This window comes from Gallus gallus, chromosome Z (assembly GCF_016699485.2).
Source record: "Gallus gallus isolate bGalGal1 chromosome Z, bGalGal1.mat.broiler.GRCg7b, whole genome shotgun sequence".
Taxonomy (NCBI): Eukaryota; Metazoa; Chordata; class Aves; order Galliformes; family Phasianidae; genus Gallus; species Gallus gallus.
The window spans coordinates 12,236,385-12,253,788 of record NC_052572.1 but is presented as its reverse complement, the minus strand read 5'-3'; the positions used below and the strand labels follow the sequence as shown (position 1 = coordinate 12,253,788).

The 17,404-nt window shown below is 37.3% G+C and overlaps 1 protein-coding gene across 3 annotated transcripts in view; it reads right to left on the bottom strand.

The window, feature by feature from the left end:
* Positions 1 to 37: 37 nt before the first annotated feature.
* The window catches only part of WDR70 (WD repeat domain 70), a 137,395-nt gene continuing 120,028 nt past the window's right edge, over positions 38 to 17,404 (bottom strand). For 2 of the 3 annotated variants that reach the window (XM_040655603.2, XM_015277332.4), the window contains exons 14-18: positions 15,294 to 15,394; positions 13,515 to 13,594; positions 10,900 to 11,016; positions 8,588 to 8,750; positions 38 to 770 (exon numbers count right to left, since the gene is read on the bottom strand). In XM_040655603.2, coding sequence (XP_040511537.1) covers positions 686 to 770; positions 8,588 to 8,750; positions 10,900 to 11,016; positions 13,515 to 13,594; positions 15,294 to 15,394 — 546 coding nt within the window. In that variant the 3' untranslated portion in view covers positions 38 to 685. The remainder of the gene's footprint in view (positions 771 to 8,587; positions 8,751 to 10,899; positions 11,017 to 13,514; positions 13,595 to 15,293; positions 15,395 to 17,404) is intronic. The other variant, NM_001195002.2, reaches the window with a different exon arrangement.

Genomic DNA, 17,404 nt, shown 5'->3' with positions numbered 1-17,404 from the left:
AATAGAGATAGGAAGGCCTGAAAAAAATCAGCCAGGCAACAAACATACAGTGCTTTTATTGAAGTATAATATATGACTGTCCATTCCTATTTCACATTTTTGAATAATGAAAACCATATAAAGCACTAGTGTGGGACACTACACATACATAACAGGGATGCAATTTATGTAAGAACAAACACTAGAAAAAATTTCTAGTGGTTTATTTCTCATTGATAAATGTGAAATAAAAATGTAAGTTCTGTTTATTTGTGGTAACATCAGACCTTACTAGAAAAAATAAAAAGAAGCCTGAGATAATGTATTATTTTATTTATACACTTAAAATCATTGAACACTGTCGTGACACAGCATTAGTAAAGTTTGCAACAAAAAAAGCACTTGGCAAAATAAGAAAGTCACCGGAGTTCTATTAAAAATTATAAAGAGGAATAATTTTTACCTAAATCACAACATAAAATAACAAATGGGGAAGAGTTCTCCTTTGCACCATACACTCCATTCCTTACTACAAAATTCAGATGTGATATGACAATTCATTATAATACAATTCCTTTCACACTGCAGCAAGACTTACAAACTGAAATAATTTATGCTTTCAAATTTTGATCCACTACACAAAACAAAGAAATAAATGCTACAGTTTATTTCAAATGGTTCTTCATTATTCTTTACACCAAATTCCTCAAATTTTACGTTTTTTCCATTCTGGCTTGTCTGTTTCATCATCCTCTGGTTCCACTTCTGCAAAAACTGTTTTTGGCTGCGTTCTAGAAAATATTAAGAATTGAAATAATGGTTAGACGACATTACTTATCAGGAACTGTATTAGGCATACATCAGACACAAATGGCATCCTTTAGAAAAAACCATCCTAGAGTTGGCTGGTTTTCATTCTCAAAAACATTGAAAAAGCAAACCCACCAACTGACTTTTTAAGAAGAGCTGAAGGCACAGCTCTCGGACAAAGTATGAAGAGCAACGTAATAAGCATATATCTTCTGCAAGTATATTCTCATCAGCTCATAATCATTATCTGTGTGTTCCATAAATAAAACTATGATAGATGAGAAGAACAAGTCAACTTAACATAATGCTAGAAAAATGTAGCTTCAGGTCTCGTTCCTTTATTCAGATAAAGAAACCTCCATTTTGATATACTGTAGTATTACAGGAGCCAGTAAGCAAAAACAGAACAGCATGGTTTCTGGCTTAGTTTGTGCATGAAAAAAACAGTTTCTCCTCTAGAGACTTTGTCCAGCACTACTGTAACATAATAAAACTAATGATCTTCATATGAGAACACAGTGTATCCTACAGTCAAGCTTGATGGTATCTATTCCTCCAGTGTTTACCTGTATTTTAAATAACACTTACACATTGTAAAAATAATTATTAATTACTTTTAAAGTGAACGTAGTATCCAGCAGCATTTCAACAAACTGTTTGGACATTCAGTTCCCGTGTTTTACACTTTAATTACCACATGGAACCACTTCCAACCTAATTCTTAGCACAATTAATGTCTAGCTGAAACTAACAGATTTCTGAAGTTGGCTGGCCTCAGCTCCTCATTGCATCAATGACATGACAAAATACACAACACATCCAAGGCAGTCATCAGCTCATTAATGCATTAACTGATGTTTTCACAGCAGTTTGAGGATGTGAAGCACTATTGTTACAACTACTGTTATGTGGCACACTCAATAAAATGCATGAAGTTCACCATAACTGGGTCTGTCTTACTAACACAAGAGCCATAATTCAACTGACTTCGAAGAGTAATAGAAAGACATTGGCCAATAAGGAATAGGAGTCTTCAGTTGTTAAATATAAAGCGTAAGATAGATACAAAGTCATCAAAACTAGTCAAAGATGATTTTTTGTATACATGGAATCTTTCTATTAGCCTGACTCCTTCTCTGTCTTCCAAAGGATACTACACTACACTAGATCTTAGCCAAAAGGCCAAGGATGTTCCAGAGATGGTTCTATAGAGGAACTCTCTATTAGTACATGCTCCCCTGGTGCAGGTTGTATGTCTCATTACACATCAGCAGACCTTGAATACCTATGAAGACCTAAGCTAGTTAGATGAGTCATTCTGCTCTCCATGGAAAACAGAAATGTACGTTAAAAAAAAAAAAAATTATTATAAGTCTCAAAACAATTAATTGTACTTAATCAATCACTGAAAGAGGATTTTTTTTTTTTTTTTTTAATCAGCATTGATTCCAAAACAGCCAACAGGGATGAGGGCTTCATTGGAACAAATAATGGATTCCATTGCCTGCTTAAGAAAAAGAATGTATGGAATCTTCTGCCTCTCTCATTTTTTCAAAACCTGTTGACAATAGCTTATTTAGCACATTTTAGAGGTGTATCTTCCTTTTATCACAACAATCAAAAGAAAGGTACCTAAATTTAGGTACCTACAGGTACCAGAACTGAGATGTGTGTTATGAAGGCACAACTAATCAAATGTAAATCAATCATTTCTGACCATGAAATTTCAACTGTCACAATTTTTTATCAGAAACTTCCACTCAAGAAGAATTACACAATTTGTGAAATGAACATCAGAAGCTATGTAATTTCTGTGATGGAAGTGGCACTGTGAATAGTTACAGATGTCAGGAAACATCAGTAAGATACTCAGAATCCAATAAAAATGTGGCCAAGGGGGAAGACTGTAGCATAATCCAGCAGTAACTATCACAAGCAAAAATATATGGAGGAAATCAAGTCTGCTTGCTATCTCATTTTTAAAAATTAGCATGAAATGGCTGTAGCCTCAGCTCAGCTGCAATGTAAGCCATCCAACCTCCACAAGCTTTGCTGCAGCAGCTGGGATACTTAAAACACCTGACTGATTACGACTTCAAGCTGCGCCAGGGAAGGTTCAGGCTGGACGTTAGGAAATACTACTTCTCTGAAAGGGTGGTCAGGCACTGGAATGGGCTACCCAGAGAGGTGGTGGAGTCACTGAGCCTGGAGGTGTTCAAAGAGTGTTTGGATGTTGTGTTGAGGGACATGGTTTAGCGGGAACCATTGGTGAAGGGCGAATGGTTGGACTGGATGATCCTGTGGGTCTTTTCCAACCTTAGCAATTCTGTGATTCCATGGTTTAAAGGTGTAAGCACAAAAAACACTTTTTGTTACAAAATTATCAACAGTGACCATTTAATTTAAACACACATTGTTTTGCTCACTAATTGCACTGGAATTGCCAGTGTAGTAGGAGCTTGCTGCATGATTAATATTAATACAAAAATTATCAAAACAGGTTTACTACTTCAAAATGTTTCATTTCTGAGAGCTAGATAATACTTTGGAAAGCTGTGCTCTTTTCCTCCATCAACTCTCTTATCAATTTTATTTATCTTTGTACCTGAGAACTACAAAATCAAACACAGAACAGCCTAGGTTGGAAAGGACCTCATAACATCAAGTTCAACATTTTCTGGGAAAAGCAAGCCTAGATGAGATTATTTAGCAGCCAGTCCTATCACATTTTGAAAACCTCCTGTGATGGGGATTCTACCATTTCTTCCCTTCATCTTCGAGATGTAACGATCACCAGAAGAGGTTCTTGATGACTCAGAAAGGCAAGTTATTCATTTTCATAATGTGCAGAAGGAAGTTTTTGGGAACTACAGGTCAGTCTACTTAACCTCTCACCCTGAGAAAGCTATGAAACAAATCCTCATGGAAGCCATTTCTAGGCACAAGAAGGCTAACGAGATGATAAGGAACAGCCAGCACAGATTTAGCAAAGCATACTGTCTCTGACTAACCTGACTCTCTTAATAGAGATAGTCATAAGAGATTCCATAAAATTCCTCTCTATTCAGCATTTGTGAAATGACATCTGAATTAGTGTAGCTACCTATGGGCTCTATAGTATAAGAGGCAGTGGTGGCGATCAGATTGGTTACAATAGAAATATACTACCAAGATGGTTAGGGGACTGCAGTACACTATATATGAGAAAAATATGAGCAAAGTGTGTCTCTTTAGCCTTAGCACAGAAGGCTAAAAAGGTACTCCACTGCCACCTACAACTACATTGCGACATCATGAGAGGCTACAGAGAAGACAGAGTAAGAATCATCTTGAAGCTGCAGCTACAAGACAAGGGACAACAGAACATTTGGAACATGGGAATCATTCATTAGATACAAGTAATTTTATTTTCTTTTACTACGAAGGTGGTCAAACGATAGAGCAAGCTGCCCAGAAAGGTTGCTGAATCTCCATCCATGAGGATATTCAATCTCAACAGGGTACATTTTTGAGCAACCTGATCTAATTGGACCTGAATAACTTCACTTAAGTAGGAGGCTGGACTAGATGATCTCCAGAGGTCCCTTCCTACCTACATTATTCCATGATCATGTAATTCCACATGACTGTCAGAAAAAAACTAGTATCTCATACACTGATAAAGGCATTCCTATTGTCAGTTACATCAAAAGACTGTAATCAAAAACAGGAAAACAAACTAAGACAAATCATTCTTACTAGATCTGTTAGTATGATTTTCTGTAGACTTCCCAGACTCCTCTTTACTTCACTGTTTTGCAGTGTGTTCAGCTATGCAGATACTTTTAAAAAAATCAAGTATCCATGCAGACCTTTCTAGAGTCACTACAATCCCTCTGGTTATGTGTTGTCTTAATTGGTTTTTACAGATGCTGTAAAAGTAGCTCATTAACATCCGTGATTCACAAAGTTGCAGCTAAAAAAAAATACTGCTACAGCCAAACCAGCTGGAAACCACAGCATGTGACTTCTGTCACAGTAACTTTTAAAATTAGTTTCTTTTGCACTGAAACAAATTTAAAGACTTTCAAGTATGCTTGGAAATCAGAATAGTGTCAAATAGGCTACTTTCAGACAGGCAAGAACCTTTAAGCATCAGGCACCTTTGTATTCCTTACCTCAGGAAGAAGTCAGACTCTTCTCAGTGACTTCCCTCTCAAAGTTAACAATCTCCAAAAAAGATTTAGCTTAAACATACCAACGTGTCAGCAAAATCACTGTTCTAAAACATTCTGTTAGGTCCTGCTTTTTCAGTTAGGGATACTACATGATCCACAATATGACTAACACTCCACACACTCATAATGCTATTGAGGAAAAGGACAGTAAATACAGTGCATCTAGATGCTGCTGCTTCAAGTTGTTCCCTTTTGCATGTGGCAAGCAGCAATGACAAAGACAGCAAAATAAGAGCAACATCTCTGTAATGTAAGATAGTTTCTAAGAACTGCAATCTATCTTGATGCAGAGGGAAATTTCACCCTGATCTTCCCTACAGTACAGAAGAAAGATACATCTGGGCCTGATTAGCCCCTCAACTACACTGCTTAGTAATTTATACTGATCCTTCAGAGGGACATCTGAAGTCCTTACAGTATCTCTGTACAGCTGTGTTAAAACAAACAGCTCACAAAGAATGTAATTTTCAAACATTTGCAACCGATGCCTCAAGTTCTTTTCCTGTAGTTCTTTAGTTGAAATCTTCAATCTGTCCTTCCTTTCCTTTCACTCCAATGGAAAAACTCATGCCAAGGTCTCAAACAAGCTTTTTCCCAAAAGATCTCAAGGCTTTTTTTTGTTTTGGTTTGGTTTTTGTTTTACTCATTTTTTTAATTGTTCCATCCAGACTTTTCCTGCTGTTGTTCTCGTCTCTTTTGACACTTTATTCACATTGGCCTTCTGTGATATGTCATCTTCTGATTCCATTTGTACTTACTATTATTCCCTAGTATCCTCTCAGCAGCGTGTGTTATTTTCACCCACCTTTTTGCCATTTATGTATTTTCTCTCCTTTTCTGGCTCAAATTATAAGACAAACAGAAAGGCCATGCTAATAATAAGAAGCTTGAAAATAAATTCAAGTGATAAATAATGCAAATATTTGCTTTCAAGAACAGATAAGGACCTTTAAAAAAAGGAATTTTTTTACATACAGTGTATACACTGACAGCAAAAGTTACACCACAGGTACTGAACAAATTTTCTAAAGTGAAAACACAATTAACAAAATTAATTGGCTTAACATGTTACCTGGGTTAGAATGATCTAATCCCTTACAATTAGGACCAGATGAACTCTAACCCAGGCACCACAATCAGAGAACTATAAAAACTTATCAGTAAGAAAATGAATGTTTTTCAGTCTTCTTTGACTAGTAGCAAAGTAGTGAAAAGAATAAACACTGCTGAAGAAATGAACACACTGACTGTGTGTTTCCAAGGTCTCATGGCTGCATGTCATTTTAAATACACATCAGAGTATCACCTTTCATAACTCTCAAATGTATACTGTGCTATAAAAAAAGCACTAGATCTAACTAAAGGAGACAGTTTATCTAAGTTTGTATACTGCTTACTATTATGAACCCCGATTTTAACAGGGTCTCTGGGGAAAACAACACAGTATTCTGTGATAATTTACATCAATTACTTGTACTGTAATAAAATACACATCTGTTAAGAAGGTCTGTAAAATGCTTTACACCAGGTAAATGTGCACTCCCTATAAAGTCACATATTAGATGTATTATAATGGAGCCCTCTGTACTACGCATGCATGCAGGTAAGCTGCTAATGAGTCTATGACTGCCACTGGTCTGCAGCTGCTAACATATACCTCCATTTCTAAAAGTTGAGAACATAAAACAACTGTAAAGTTTTTACATTTCAGTGTCATAACTGTATATAAATAATCATAAATAGTAATTATAAAGAATAATAAGAATTAAGCTTTAAAAAGCTCTTTGCATGGGGTGCATCTTGAAGTCAAGATTCTAAAGCAAGGATAGAAGCAATTTCCTTGTAATGAGATTTATCAACTGACAAAACTGTCAAGGCAGAATGCTGTTGGCTGCAGCCCAACTCCCCCACATACGTATCACCTTCTGGTGTGTAAGTTAATAGCAGTCTGGACTTGCATCCTCCCTGTTTCTCAGCCAGCTCTCTTCTTCCCCTACAGCTACATCTTTTAACAAGAAACCATAATGAGATCCACCCACCTGACACAGTAAGCCTTGTGTAATACAGCTATGTTTTAAAACTTTCATGTCTACTATATTGCAGGTGTTGGAGGTGAAACTCAATATACAATCAATGAAGTTACTTAGCCAAAAATATAATGAGGTACCTAACCTGATGGAATGAGTGATTGTGCTTACTGCTGAGAACAAACGGTTGCACATTCTAAATAAAAACAGGTGCCCACACATTCAAAGTAAATTTCATCCCTAGGAAGCATGAACCCTCAAGCAATTAAAAATCAACAGTTGGCATTACAACTATTACAGAATTAGCCTTTCAAACATCTTTCTTTGACTTCATACAAGGATGGCATTATAGAATGCATTGATTTGATGTACTTCAGAACAAGCCATACTTAATAATTATCTAGTCAAAGCAAAAGTGGGTACTAATGATCTCAAACTGCTTTGGAAAAGGCGTTGCAGGTCAAGTTAGGAAATAACTGTCACAGCTAGAAAGAGCTATGATTCTTAATACAATCTGAGTTTCTGGAAAGATGTGATATTTTTTCATTAAGGAGCTAGAAAGTAATAAGGAAAGTACAGTATGTAAAGTACAAATTAAAATACTGCCTAGGAGATAAAACAATGGGCTGCTAATTAAAAAAATCCAGTCTCTTATGGGCTCTGCCTGTTTTGTGAAGACTATTTAATCTCTTCACAACCTTTCTCCATTAATTTTGAAAATACTACTTATTCTAGGCAGATTACTTTGTGCAACAAAAAATAGCAGTGGCAATAACAAAATGTTAAAATGTTTGTAACTTTTAAGTGGCATTTTCTGCTCCTTAGTATGAAATGCATTTATTTACTGCATGCTTTTATATTATTGAGAATTTATTTTTTAATGGTTTGAATTGTATTCTTAGAAAATACATAAATATTTGATAGAAATCACTAAGAAAGGATATTGCAGTTTTCAATGTAAAGTGGACAAGTACCACCCCCATACATACAGTTTAAATTGAGTGCAATTCTCAGTGTGATTTTTAATACTTCTGTATCTCTAAGGCTAAGTTAATCCAAGCAGTAGCCAGGTCCCAGTGCATGAAAAATCCAAGTAATCAATGACATCTAAGAAATGGTTTAAAACACACTGTCATAACGCCAACCAAATATTTTTGAAGGTTTGATCTAAGACTCCACCAGGGCCAGAGGGCATACTGGAAACCACCATGCCAGACTCTGTCAGTAGGACAGTAACTTACTAGAAGGCATATTACCTGTTATCTGGTAATCTGATTTCTGATGTCTACTTGTAGAAGACTTGTGAATTCAGAAAGCTTTAAAATTATTTCCTAGCACTGTCAGGCAAATTTTAAAAATGGAAATATCCAATTTTAGTAATTTAAACTCCTGAAAATTCTTACTACATGTAAGACCATGATATATTCTTAGTTTACATATTAATGGCAATGAGCCAGAAAAGGCAAAGTATACTGTTAAAAATGTGTCTTCTATTTTTACCAAACTCCCACTAGCCTCCAGAAATATTACTTGTACTTTTAATTGCTGCCTTACTTAGCATATGCCGGAGCAACCCAGTATGGGTTCTCCTCCGCTTCCTTTGCATGACGTAAAATAGCCTCTCGAGGATTGCTATCATCTGTCTTATCCAGTGCAATATTCTTGACGATGTATGATGACAAGGTACCTCCGTGGGTTCCAACACGGCCACCACGACCTACAGCAATAAAAAAAGACAAATTAATATTTTAAAGAAAAACATTCAAGAAGTAGATAAACATATAATATCTGTAACAGTGATCTGATATGAAGAAGCTAGATAACATTACAGAAAGCTTAATTCAGAACTGCGTTCACTTAAATGTTTTACTGATTACACAAAGTAAGTAATTGTGATTATTAATTTATTATAGGTAAGTACTCCAATCAAAGAGCAATGTCTTACAGTACTGGACACTGCCCACACATACAGCAGTCCCTCACTAGAAATCATAGAATCATATCATATCAAAGAATGGCTGGGTTGAAAAGGACCATAACAATCATCCACTTTCAACCCCCCTGCTATATGCAGGGTCACCAACCGCCAAACCAGGCTGCCCAGAGTCACATCCAGCCTGGCCTTGAATGCCTCCAGGGATGGGGCATCCACAACCTCCTTGGGCAACCTGTTCCAGTGTGTCACCACCCTCTCTGTGAAAAAATTTCCCCCAATATCTAACCTAAACCTCCCCTGTCTTAGTTTAAAACCATTCCCCCTTGTCCTATCACTATCCACCCTCATAAACAGCCGTTCCTGCTCCTGTTTATATGCTCCCTTCAAGTATTGGAAGGCCACAATGAGGTCTCCCCAGAGCCTTCTCTTCTCCCTGATAAACAATCCCAGTTCCCTCAACCTTTCCTCATAGGTGAGGTACTCCAGCCCTCTGATCATCTTAGTAGCCCTCCTCCTTCCTGTACTGGGGGCCCCAGGCCTAAATACAGCAGAGAATTCAAATCCAAACAAGCTTAGAATCACAGAACTATGGATTCATAGAATCACCAATATCGGAAAAGACCTTCCTTCAAGAACATCCAGTCCAACCATACACTTATCACCAGTATTTCCCCACCAAACCATGTCCCTTATTATAACATCTATATATTTCTTGAACACCTCCAGGGATGGCGACTCCCTAAGGAGCCTGTTCCAGTGCCTAACCACTCTTTTAGATAAGAAGTTTTTCCTAATATCCAACCTGCATCTCGTCTGCCACAACTTGACATCATTCTTTCTAGTCGAATTACTAGTTAAGCAGGAGAAGAGGTCGACACCCACTTTGCCACAACATCCTTTCAGGTAGCTTTAGAGAGGGATAAGGTCTCCCCAGAGCCTCCTCTCCTCCAGACTAAATAATCCCAGGTCTCTCAGCTGCTCCTCATAAGACTTGTGCTCCAGACCTCCCATCAGCTTCACTGCCCTTCTCTGAACATGCTCCAGGGCCTCTGTATTTCTTGTTGTGAGGGACCTCAAATTGAACACAGTAGTCAAGGTATAGCTGAGTACAGAGGGATGATCACTTCTTTGCTCCTGCTAGCAACACTATTTCTGATACAAGCCAAGATGCCATTGGTCTTCTTGGCCACCTGGGCACACTGCTGGCTCATGCTCAGTGTCAACCAACACCCCCAGGTCCATTTCTTCTACACAGTCTTCCAGCCACTCTGTCTCAAGCCTGTAGCACTTCCTGGGGTTACTGCAGCCGAAGCGGAGGTTCCAGCACCTGATAGTGTTGAACTTCATCTCATTGGCCTCAATCCAGCAATCCAGTCTGTCCAGATTCTATCCAGATCCCTCTTTTGAGCCTTCCTACTCTCAGGCTGATTGACACTTCCCGTCAACTTGGTGTCATCTGCAAACTTACTGAGGGTGCACTCAATCCATTCAGGTCATCAGTAAAGATATCAAACAGGACAGGCCCCAGTACTGACCCATGGGAAACACCACTTGTGACCGGTTGCCAGCTGGATTTTTAACTCCATTCACCACCACCCTGACCCTCCAGTCAGTTCTTTAACCAATAAGGATTGTACCTGTCCAGGCCATGGTCTGTGAGCTTCTCCAGCAGAATACTGTGGAAGATTGTGTTGAAGGCTTTGCTGAAGTCTAGGCAGACATTAACAGCCTTTTCCTCATCTACCAGGCAGGTCACTTGATCATAGAAGGAGATCAGGTTGGTTAAGCAGGACCTGCCTTTCATGAGCCCATGCTGGCTGTGCCTGAAGTTGTCCCTCAAATGCTATGTGATCTCACTCAAGAAACTCACAACTCAAAAATGACACCCTCCTTGGCACAGGACAGTAAGCTGTGATTATGTGTAGATTACCTGGTCCTGCTACTGGAGGTTCTGGTTTGTGAGACTTCATTGGGTCCAGCCTATCCTTCTCCAGCTGCTTTCTGGTGCTTCGCTGTCGTGGTTCACGGAACATTGGAAGTGCATGAGCTGAAAAGTCAAAGTTTGAAGAAAAACAAATGTTAGAAATTCCATTATCTTTTTACCATTTTAATGATGAAGATGAAGATTGTGATTTGACCATACAACGCAAAAGGCAGCAGAAGCAGTCTCCCAAGCAATGATCTAATGAGTTGCATTCTGGAGGGCTCTTTTGCTCTAAATTTTGAATTTTCCAAACAAGGAAGTAGCCAAATTTCCAGGGTGCCTTTAGGAACCAGTATTTCACATGAATGATTGCATTGTTTATGTATATATAATTTATTCCTCTGACATTTAGTTTGCAACATTAGCATTGTGACCAACTGGTTGCCTTTTTTTTCTGGACTTTCAATTTTTCTACAGATTTCCAGTAATCCAGCAGCACTGGATTATCATGATTTAAAAAAATCTCTTCAGAAAATTGCAACAACTTCAATCACTGTAGTTTACATGTATGCTATTTCAGTCTGCTCAGAAAAACTACACTCAACAGCAGAAGAGGAACACCATGTCAAGGGACATCGTTTACTCATGGTGAGGCTTAGCTTTCACACTCCAGTGTGTTGATAGCTGGCATTTCCCAAAATGTGGGATATTGTGTTGGGGTCAAAAGACTCAAAAAAGACAAAAACCAAGCAAAGAAAATCTTAAATGTAGGGAAATTAGCTCTATGTTTAATAATATAAAAAGGAAAGCAGCATCCAGACACCTATCAGATTGTTAGGACCTCCTTTTCCAGCTTACTTCCAGAAGCCTGCTAAATTTATTAAACGACGTAAAGTCAGTCATATGAAACAGCGGTAGAACTTCGTGAATAATCTTTAGGTTTTATTTTTACAGATCTCATGACGGATGACAGCAAATTGTTCCTGGCATTTCAAAGCAATGAATCTGATTGGTTTGCATAGAGCATCTGAGGAGTCAAGGCTGTCCAAGGGAAACTCAAGCAGCATATTCCTACATTTTAAAAGTAATACGTAATTCTTCAAAAACACTCCTGCATTTTAAACAGGTATTATAGACAATTCTGAGATTAAGAAGCATCTATAATTAAAAATAAACAACAACAACAACAACAAAAAAGCACAAACAGAGGAGGAGGAAAATGCAGTTAGTTCACTTTGGAAAGGATTTCTGAGATTGCCAATTCTTTCCAGTTCCAACTCAGAAGAAACAAAAATAACCTCTGAAAAGCTTCATAAATATACAACAAATTTAAAAATCTGTCAAGCAAATTTGTACAGCCAGTTCACCACCAGCTCACAAACATTTTTACTGCTTTGTTTTATATGAAAATATCCTTATACAATTGCAAGATGATGTGGAATATATACAAGTTCTATTGAATTTTAAGCAGAATTTAAAGGAAAAAAAAAATCATTCTTCACAATATAAACTTTAACAACAGCACACACACAATTTTTAGAGAACAGACCGTGTGCTGATATAATCAAGGCTGTACTAAGGATCAAGTGAGAATGGCACTCAGAGAAGACTTACGATCTTGACAAGCTTTACCCATGGCAGCCAACAACTGGAGCTGCACATCTGCAGCAGTGAAGTAAGTAGGAGACAGCTATGGCTGGAAAGCACCTGAAATAGGAACCCAGAACCAAAATGCCTTTGATATGGGCCTGGTCACCAAGACTCCCCAGACTTTCTCATTCTAAATATTGTTTATTTTGCTGCCAACTGTTCAATAACAGTGGTTTTAGCTATTTTTAAGACCAAAATTACCGGTAAATAGAGCTGGATTCAAACACCAAGGAAATAGAAGGAGAAAACAAGTAGGAAAGCAGAGTCATGAGAGTGCTGTCACTTCAGTTGAGGAAACACTGCATAGGGTGATGCTAACAAGGAGGGCCAAAATCGCTTAGTCCCCTAATCCTCTTGTAAACTTTGCCCTTGTGAAAAAGCAAGTCATTAAAATTTTCACAGTAACAATAACGATTTCCAGTGCCATCAGTGAGTCATATTACAGAAGTATAACCCCTTAAGCTGGAAAGACATTTTAACTATTTAAAAACCCATATAATTCTAGGCAAGTTCCAAATCTTAAAAGATCAATAGGAATTTGCTCAAGACCAATCCCTCACATCTATGATTTTGCCACTGGTACTTGTTCATGTTACCAAAAAGGTAAAAATGTGGTAAAAGGCATACTCACCGATGAAAATAATCTTGGATCTTAAGTCCCTTAAGTCCTTTTTCTGGTTGTTGTTTTTTAATACAAAATCCTTATCAAAGGTCACTCCAACTTTTTATGGCAGCTGTCCTTTCAAGTGCACCATAATCTAGACTACAACCACCATCTTTACAAGTCATTCCAGATACATACCTTTCCAGATTTGCAGGGCTATAAATAAATTAGTACGAAGTACCCAAAGATTAAGGAATGATTGTAGGTTTTTAATAGGGAAAAATACAAAACTAAATCATCTGCAAATAAAATGACACCTAAGAAAGAGTTAAGAATGTTCAGATAAAAAGATGTTTAAATTCCTTACGTGTTATAATGTAATCCTGTGTAAGAGTCTCTGCTTGTTTCTCTTTCCTTTTTGTTTTGACCACACATAATTTTGCTCCCCTGGAAGAAAACAGAGCAGCACAGTTAGTCAGTTTATGTCAAACAGAAACCATTTTTTATTCAAGACATATTCTCCACTAACTCATATGGAACTTTGAATATTCATGACTGTGTATATCTTGGTACGTCCATGCAGATGTGAAGGGTGATAAAAAGATGTAGTTTCTGTTTCAGATCAGTTTACATGACATGTGGAAGTAAGGACAGAAGTCTCCTATCACAAGTCATCTGTCCACACTACTTGTAGAATGCACACAGAAAGTGCCCCTTTCCAAACATAGACAATGGCTTGTTCCTTGTATGTTTCCTAGGTTTCACAGGTAGTAGTTATCTAATTAGAAGTGTTTGTACCACTATAGTGGGAAAAACTGCACAAGTCTGATTGCAACAAGACTAATTTAAGCTGGTGGTACTTTCCTTATTACTGTTATCTACCAGAAATGAAAAGGGTACAAAATTGAGCTAAGATTTTTGTAGTCTGTGTGCAAGAGACTTGGGGCTACATCTGAGACAAACATTGTAGAGAAGTCCAAACAACGATGAGGTAATTTCCTTCTCTCCTTTAAACTGATAGGAAACAGAAAAATAACACTTCTTTCTGCCAATCTTATATACAAGAATTTAACTTCATATTCAAATGTCCAGGTCATTGTAAGTATCTTGGAATTTTGAACTGCAACAGAAAATGTTTCTGCATGCTAGTGAAACAAAGATGAGGGCATATAAGGGAACTAAACTTTTTACTGTAATAATAGTCATACCACTCAGAATATATGAAACACACATTTTTCCCCTGCTGATAAGGAAGGAAGTTCTCCAGCCAATCCAGATGGTAAAAGCAAGGTAATTGCTGAAGTATTTATAGACTAGTTAAATCCTCTCCTATTCATTCTAGACTGACAAATCACCTTCTGATTAATCACTACCACCTTTCATTAGATGCAGGCAAAATCCACATGTGACAGGAGGGGGTGGTGGAGATGAGGTTTCAAATTAGGCCTTCTACCACTACTTCACATACTCTGAAGTTTAAGCTCATACCTCTGAACGACGTTATTGTAAAAATAAAATGAAATATGACATTAAAAAGAAGACTAAACACAGTAAGTAGCCTTTCAATAACACCATAACGGCAGCCTTCAACTGCTCAACTTGAGGTAATGGTCTCAAATTGCACCAGGGGAATTTCAGGTTGGATAGCAGGAAAAAATTCTCCTCTGAAAGAATGGTACTGCATTAGAACAGGTTGCCCAGGGAAGTGGTGGAGTCACCATCCCTGGAGCTGTTCAAGAAACTTGGAGATGTGACACTTAGGAATGTGGTTTAATCAACATGGTGGTGATGAGCTGATGGTTAGACCTGATGATTTTAGAGGTCTTTTCCAATCTTGATGGTTCTATGATTCTGTGAAATGAAAGCCAGGTTGTTCTTAAAGCAGATTTCACACCATTTCAAAATCCACATGCTTGTAAATTCAGATAGAACTGTCACCATCATTACGACTCTGGAGGAAAATGGACAGCTTTTGAAACACAAATTGTTTTTTTTTTCTTTTTTCTTCTTTACTGTAACTAAATAACTAAAACACTGCAAAACAAACACTACTAAATATTTTTTTCTCATCTCTTAAAATAATCATAGAATCAGGCTAAATCTGAGGGAAAAAAAGAGTTCTCAACTGTTTATTACTACTACATACCTCTGGCTTTTGACAGGATCATAGTATACTTTAGCCAGTCCGTTGCCTGTACCAACCATGATCTGGTTCAGCTTTGGATGCCAAAGGCAACGCACGACACTCTGAAATAAAGCAACATATTAATTGTTAGTTAGCCATTCACTTAGATTTTAGCATTAATACTCATATCGTCAAATAGCTGATCCTATACTGTAGTAAAAACAAACTTGAAAACATGAGTAAATAAAAGCTCTTCTCCAGAGTTGAACACAATGCAAAAGGAGTGACAACGTATGGATGTAGGCTGGAAGGAAGTACAAATGAGTGGCAATGAGAAAACCAGTGGTTTCCACAGGCTTACTGCTCTACAATCTTTGTGGGCATAATGGAAATAAGAAATTGAAGAGGGATCTAAAAGAGAACAATGAAGTGCTTCAGATATAGCAGTGTAGGCTGTCACGACACTTGCATTTTTCTTTAATAATTCTTTAATAATGCATAATTCTTAATTCTTCTACCCTCTTCTTTACTTTATGTGTTTTTCCCCCCTTCTCACACCAAAGCTTTCTCATACAGTGTGACCTCTCACTCACTGACGGCAGGCGCTACAGCGGCTGATTTTCATTTTTGATTCTTTTTTCTTCTAGAATATCCAGAAAAACTTGATATTTGAAGCCTATGTCTCACAGATCCGTCATCCTTCTCATCTGCACAGAGACTCATTTTCAGATATTAAAAGTACTGTTGCTTTATAAATACTGCACGGTTCTCCATGTGACTGATCACTATACTCAATCAACACACAAAACCAACACTGCAAAACCAGCCTAACTTAAGTGGTGACAATTCACAAAACAGCTTAACACTAACAAAAACTGCATGTGCATCTAATTGGAAGAGAAAAAGAACCCAACACATTAACTATTTTCAAGAGATAGTGAGAGCTGAAAGAGATACTGTTCAACACTGATGTCTTCATGATATTTTTTCAGCCATGTAATAAATGCATCCAAAGCTAGCAGTATGCATCAACATATTCACTGCAGGGGAGTTCCATGCCATCTTTTACAAATTAAAAAAAAAAAAAAAGACTTCTCAAAATGAGTTAGTAATTCAGTATTCAACAACTTGCATCCATTTATCATTAAAGTACCTACATTTTTTTTTTTTTTTTTAATTTTACTTTTACATAATCCTGGGGTGCACTAAAAACATCATGGCTAGCAGGTCAAGACTCAAAACTCATCTGGATCCCCACCTGAGAGACCAATTGCAGGGTACCTGCTTTAGCAAGGGTTTGCACTCAGTGATCTCTTGAGGTCTCTTCCAACCCCTGTGATTCTGTGATAATACAGCACATGCAATTCAAAAAAATGGGAACCACTAATGTACTACGCAGAGAAATAACACAAAGCTAAAACGTAATTAGGAGTGCAAGTAAAATACAACCCTTTATCTTGGGAGGGGATAAACAATCTAGAAGACAATGGTTATGTAGCAGCTCTTTTGAATCTCTTATGAATGATAAATTGCTCTTGATATTTCATATTCCTTCCTATGTCTAGTTTGGTCCACATCCCTCCACTCCCTTTTTCTGAATGTTACAAGGCATTTAACAAAAAATACTCAAATGAAAATGTGAAGCCCATTCAGCCAACATGAATTAGATCTTCACTCTACTATAAGTTGAAAGATGACTTTTTAAAAACTGTTTTTCTGCTTGCTGCTCTTGTGCAAAAGAAAAAAAAGTTGAGGGAGATGAGTTTGCTTGATCATTCTTTACAACAGTTGCTCTACAAAATATCCTACCCAATGAATACAAACACATACAATGCTATGCCTTCCCACTTACTTAAGAGTACAAATAAACCTGGCTCATCTATTTTGAGCAACTAAAGAGCAACAATGTTTTATACAGATAACTCTGAAATATAAAGTAAGATTCTGGCAATGCAGTATCTCCATAATCCTTGCAACAAGATAGCAAAATAATCAATACAGAGTTCTTAATAAGTTGCTTTATTTAAGTAAGAGATTCTTTCATACTGTTATGTAATGCTATTACTCAAAATGTTACGGTAATTCTAAAACATACAAAGCTAATAACAAGTTTTGAAGGTCAAAGGTGGGTG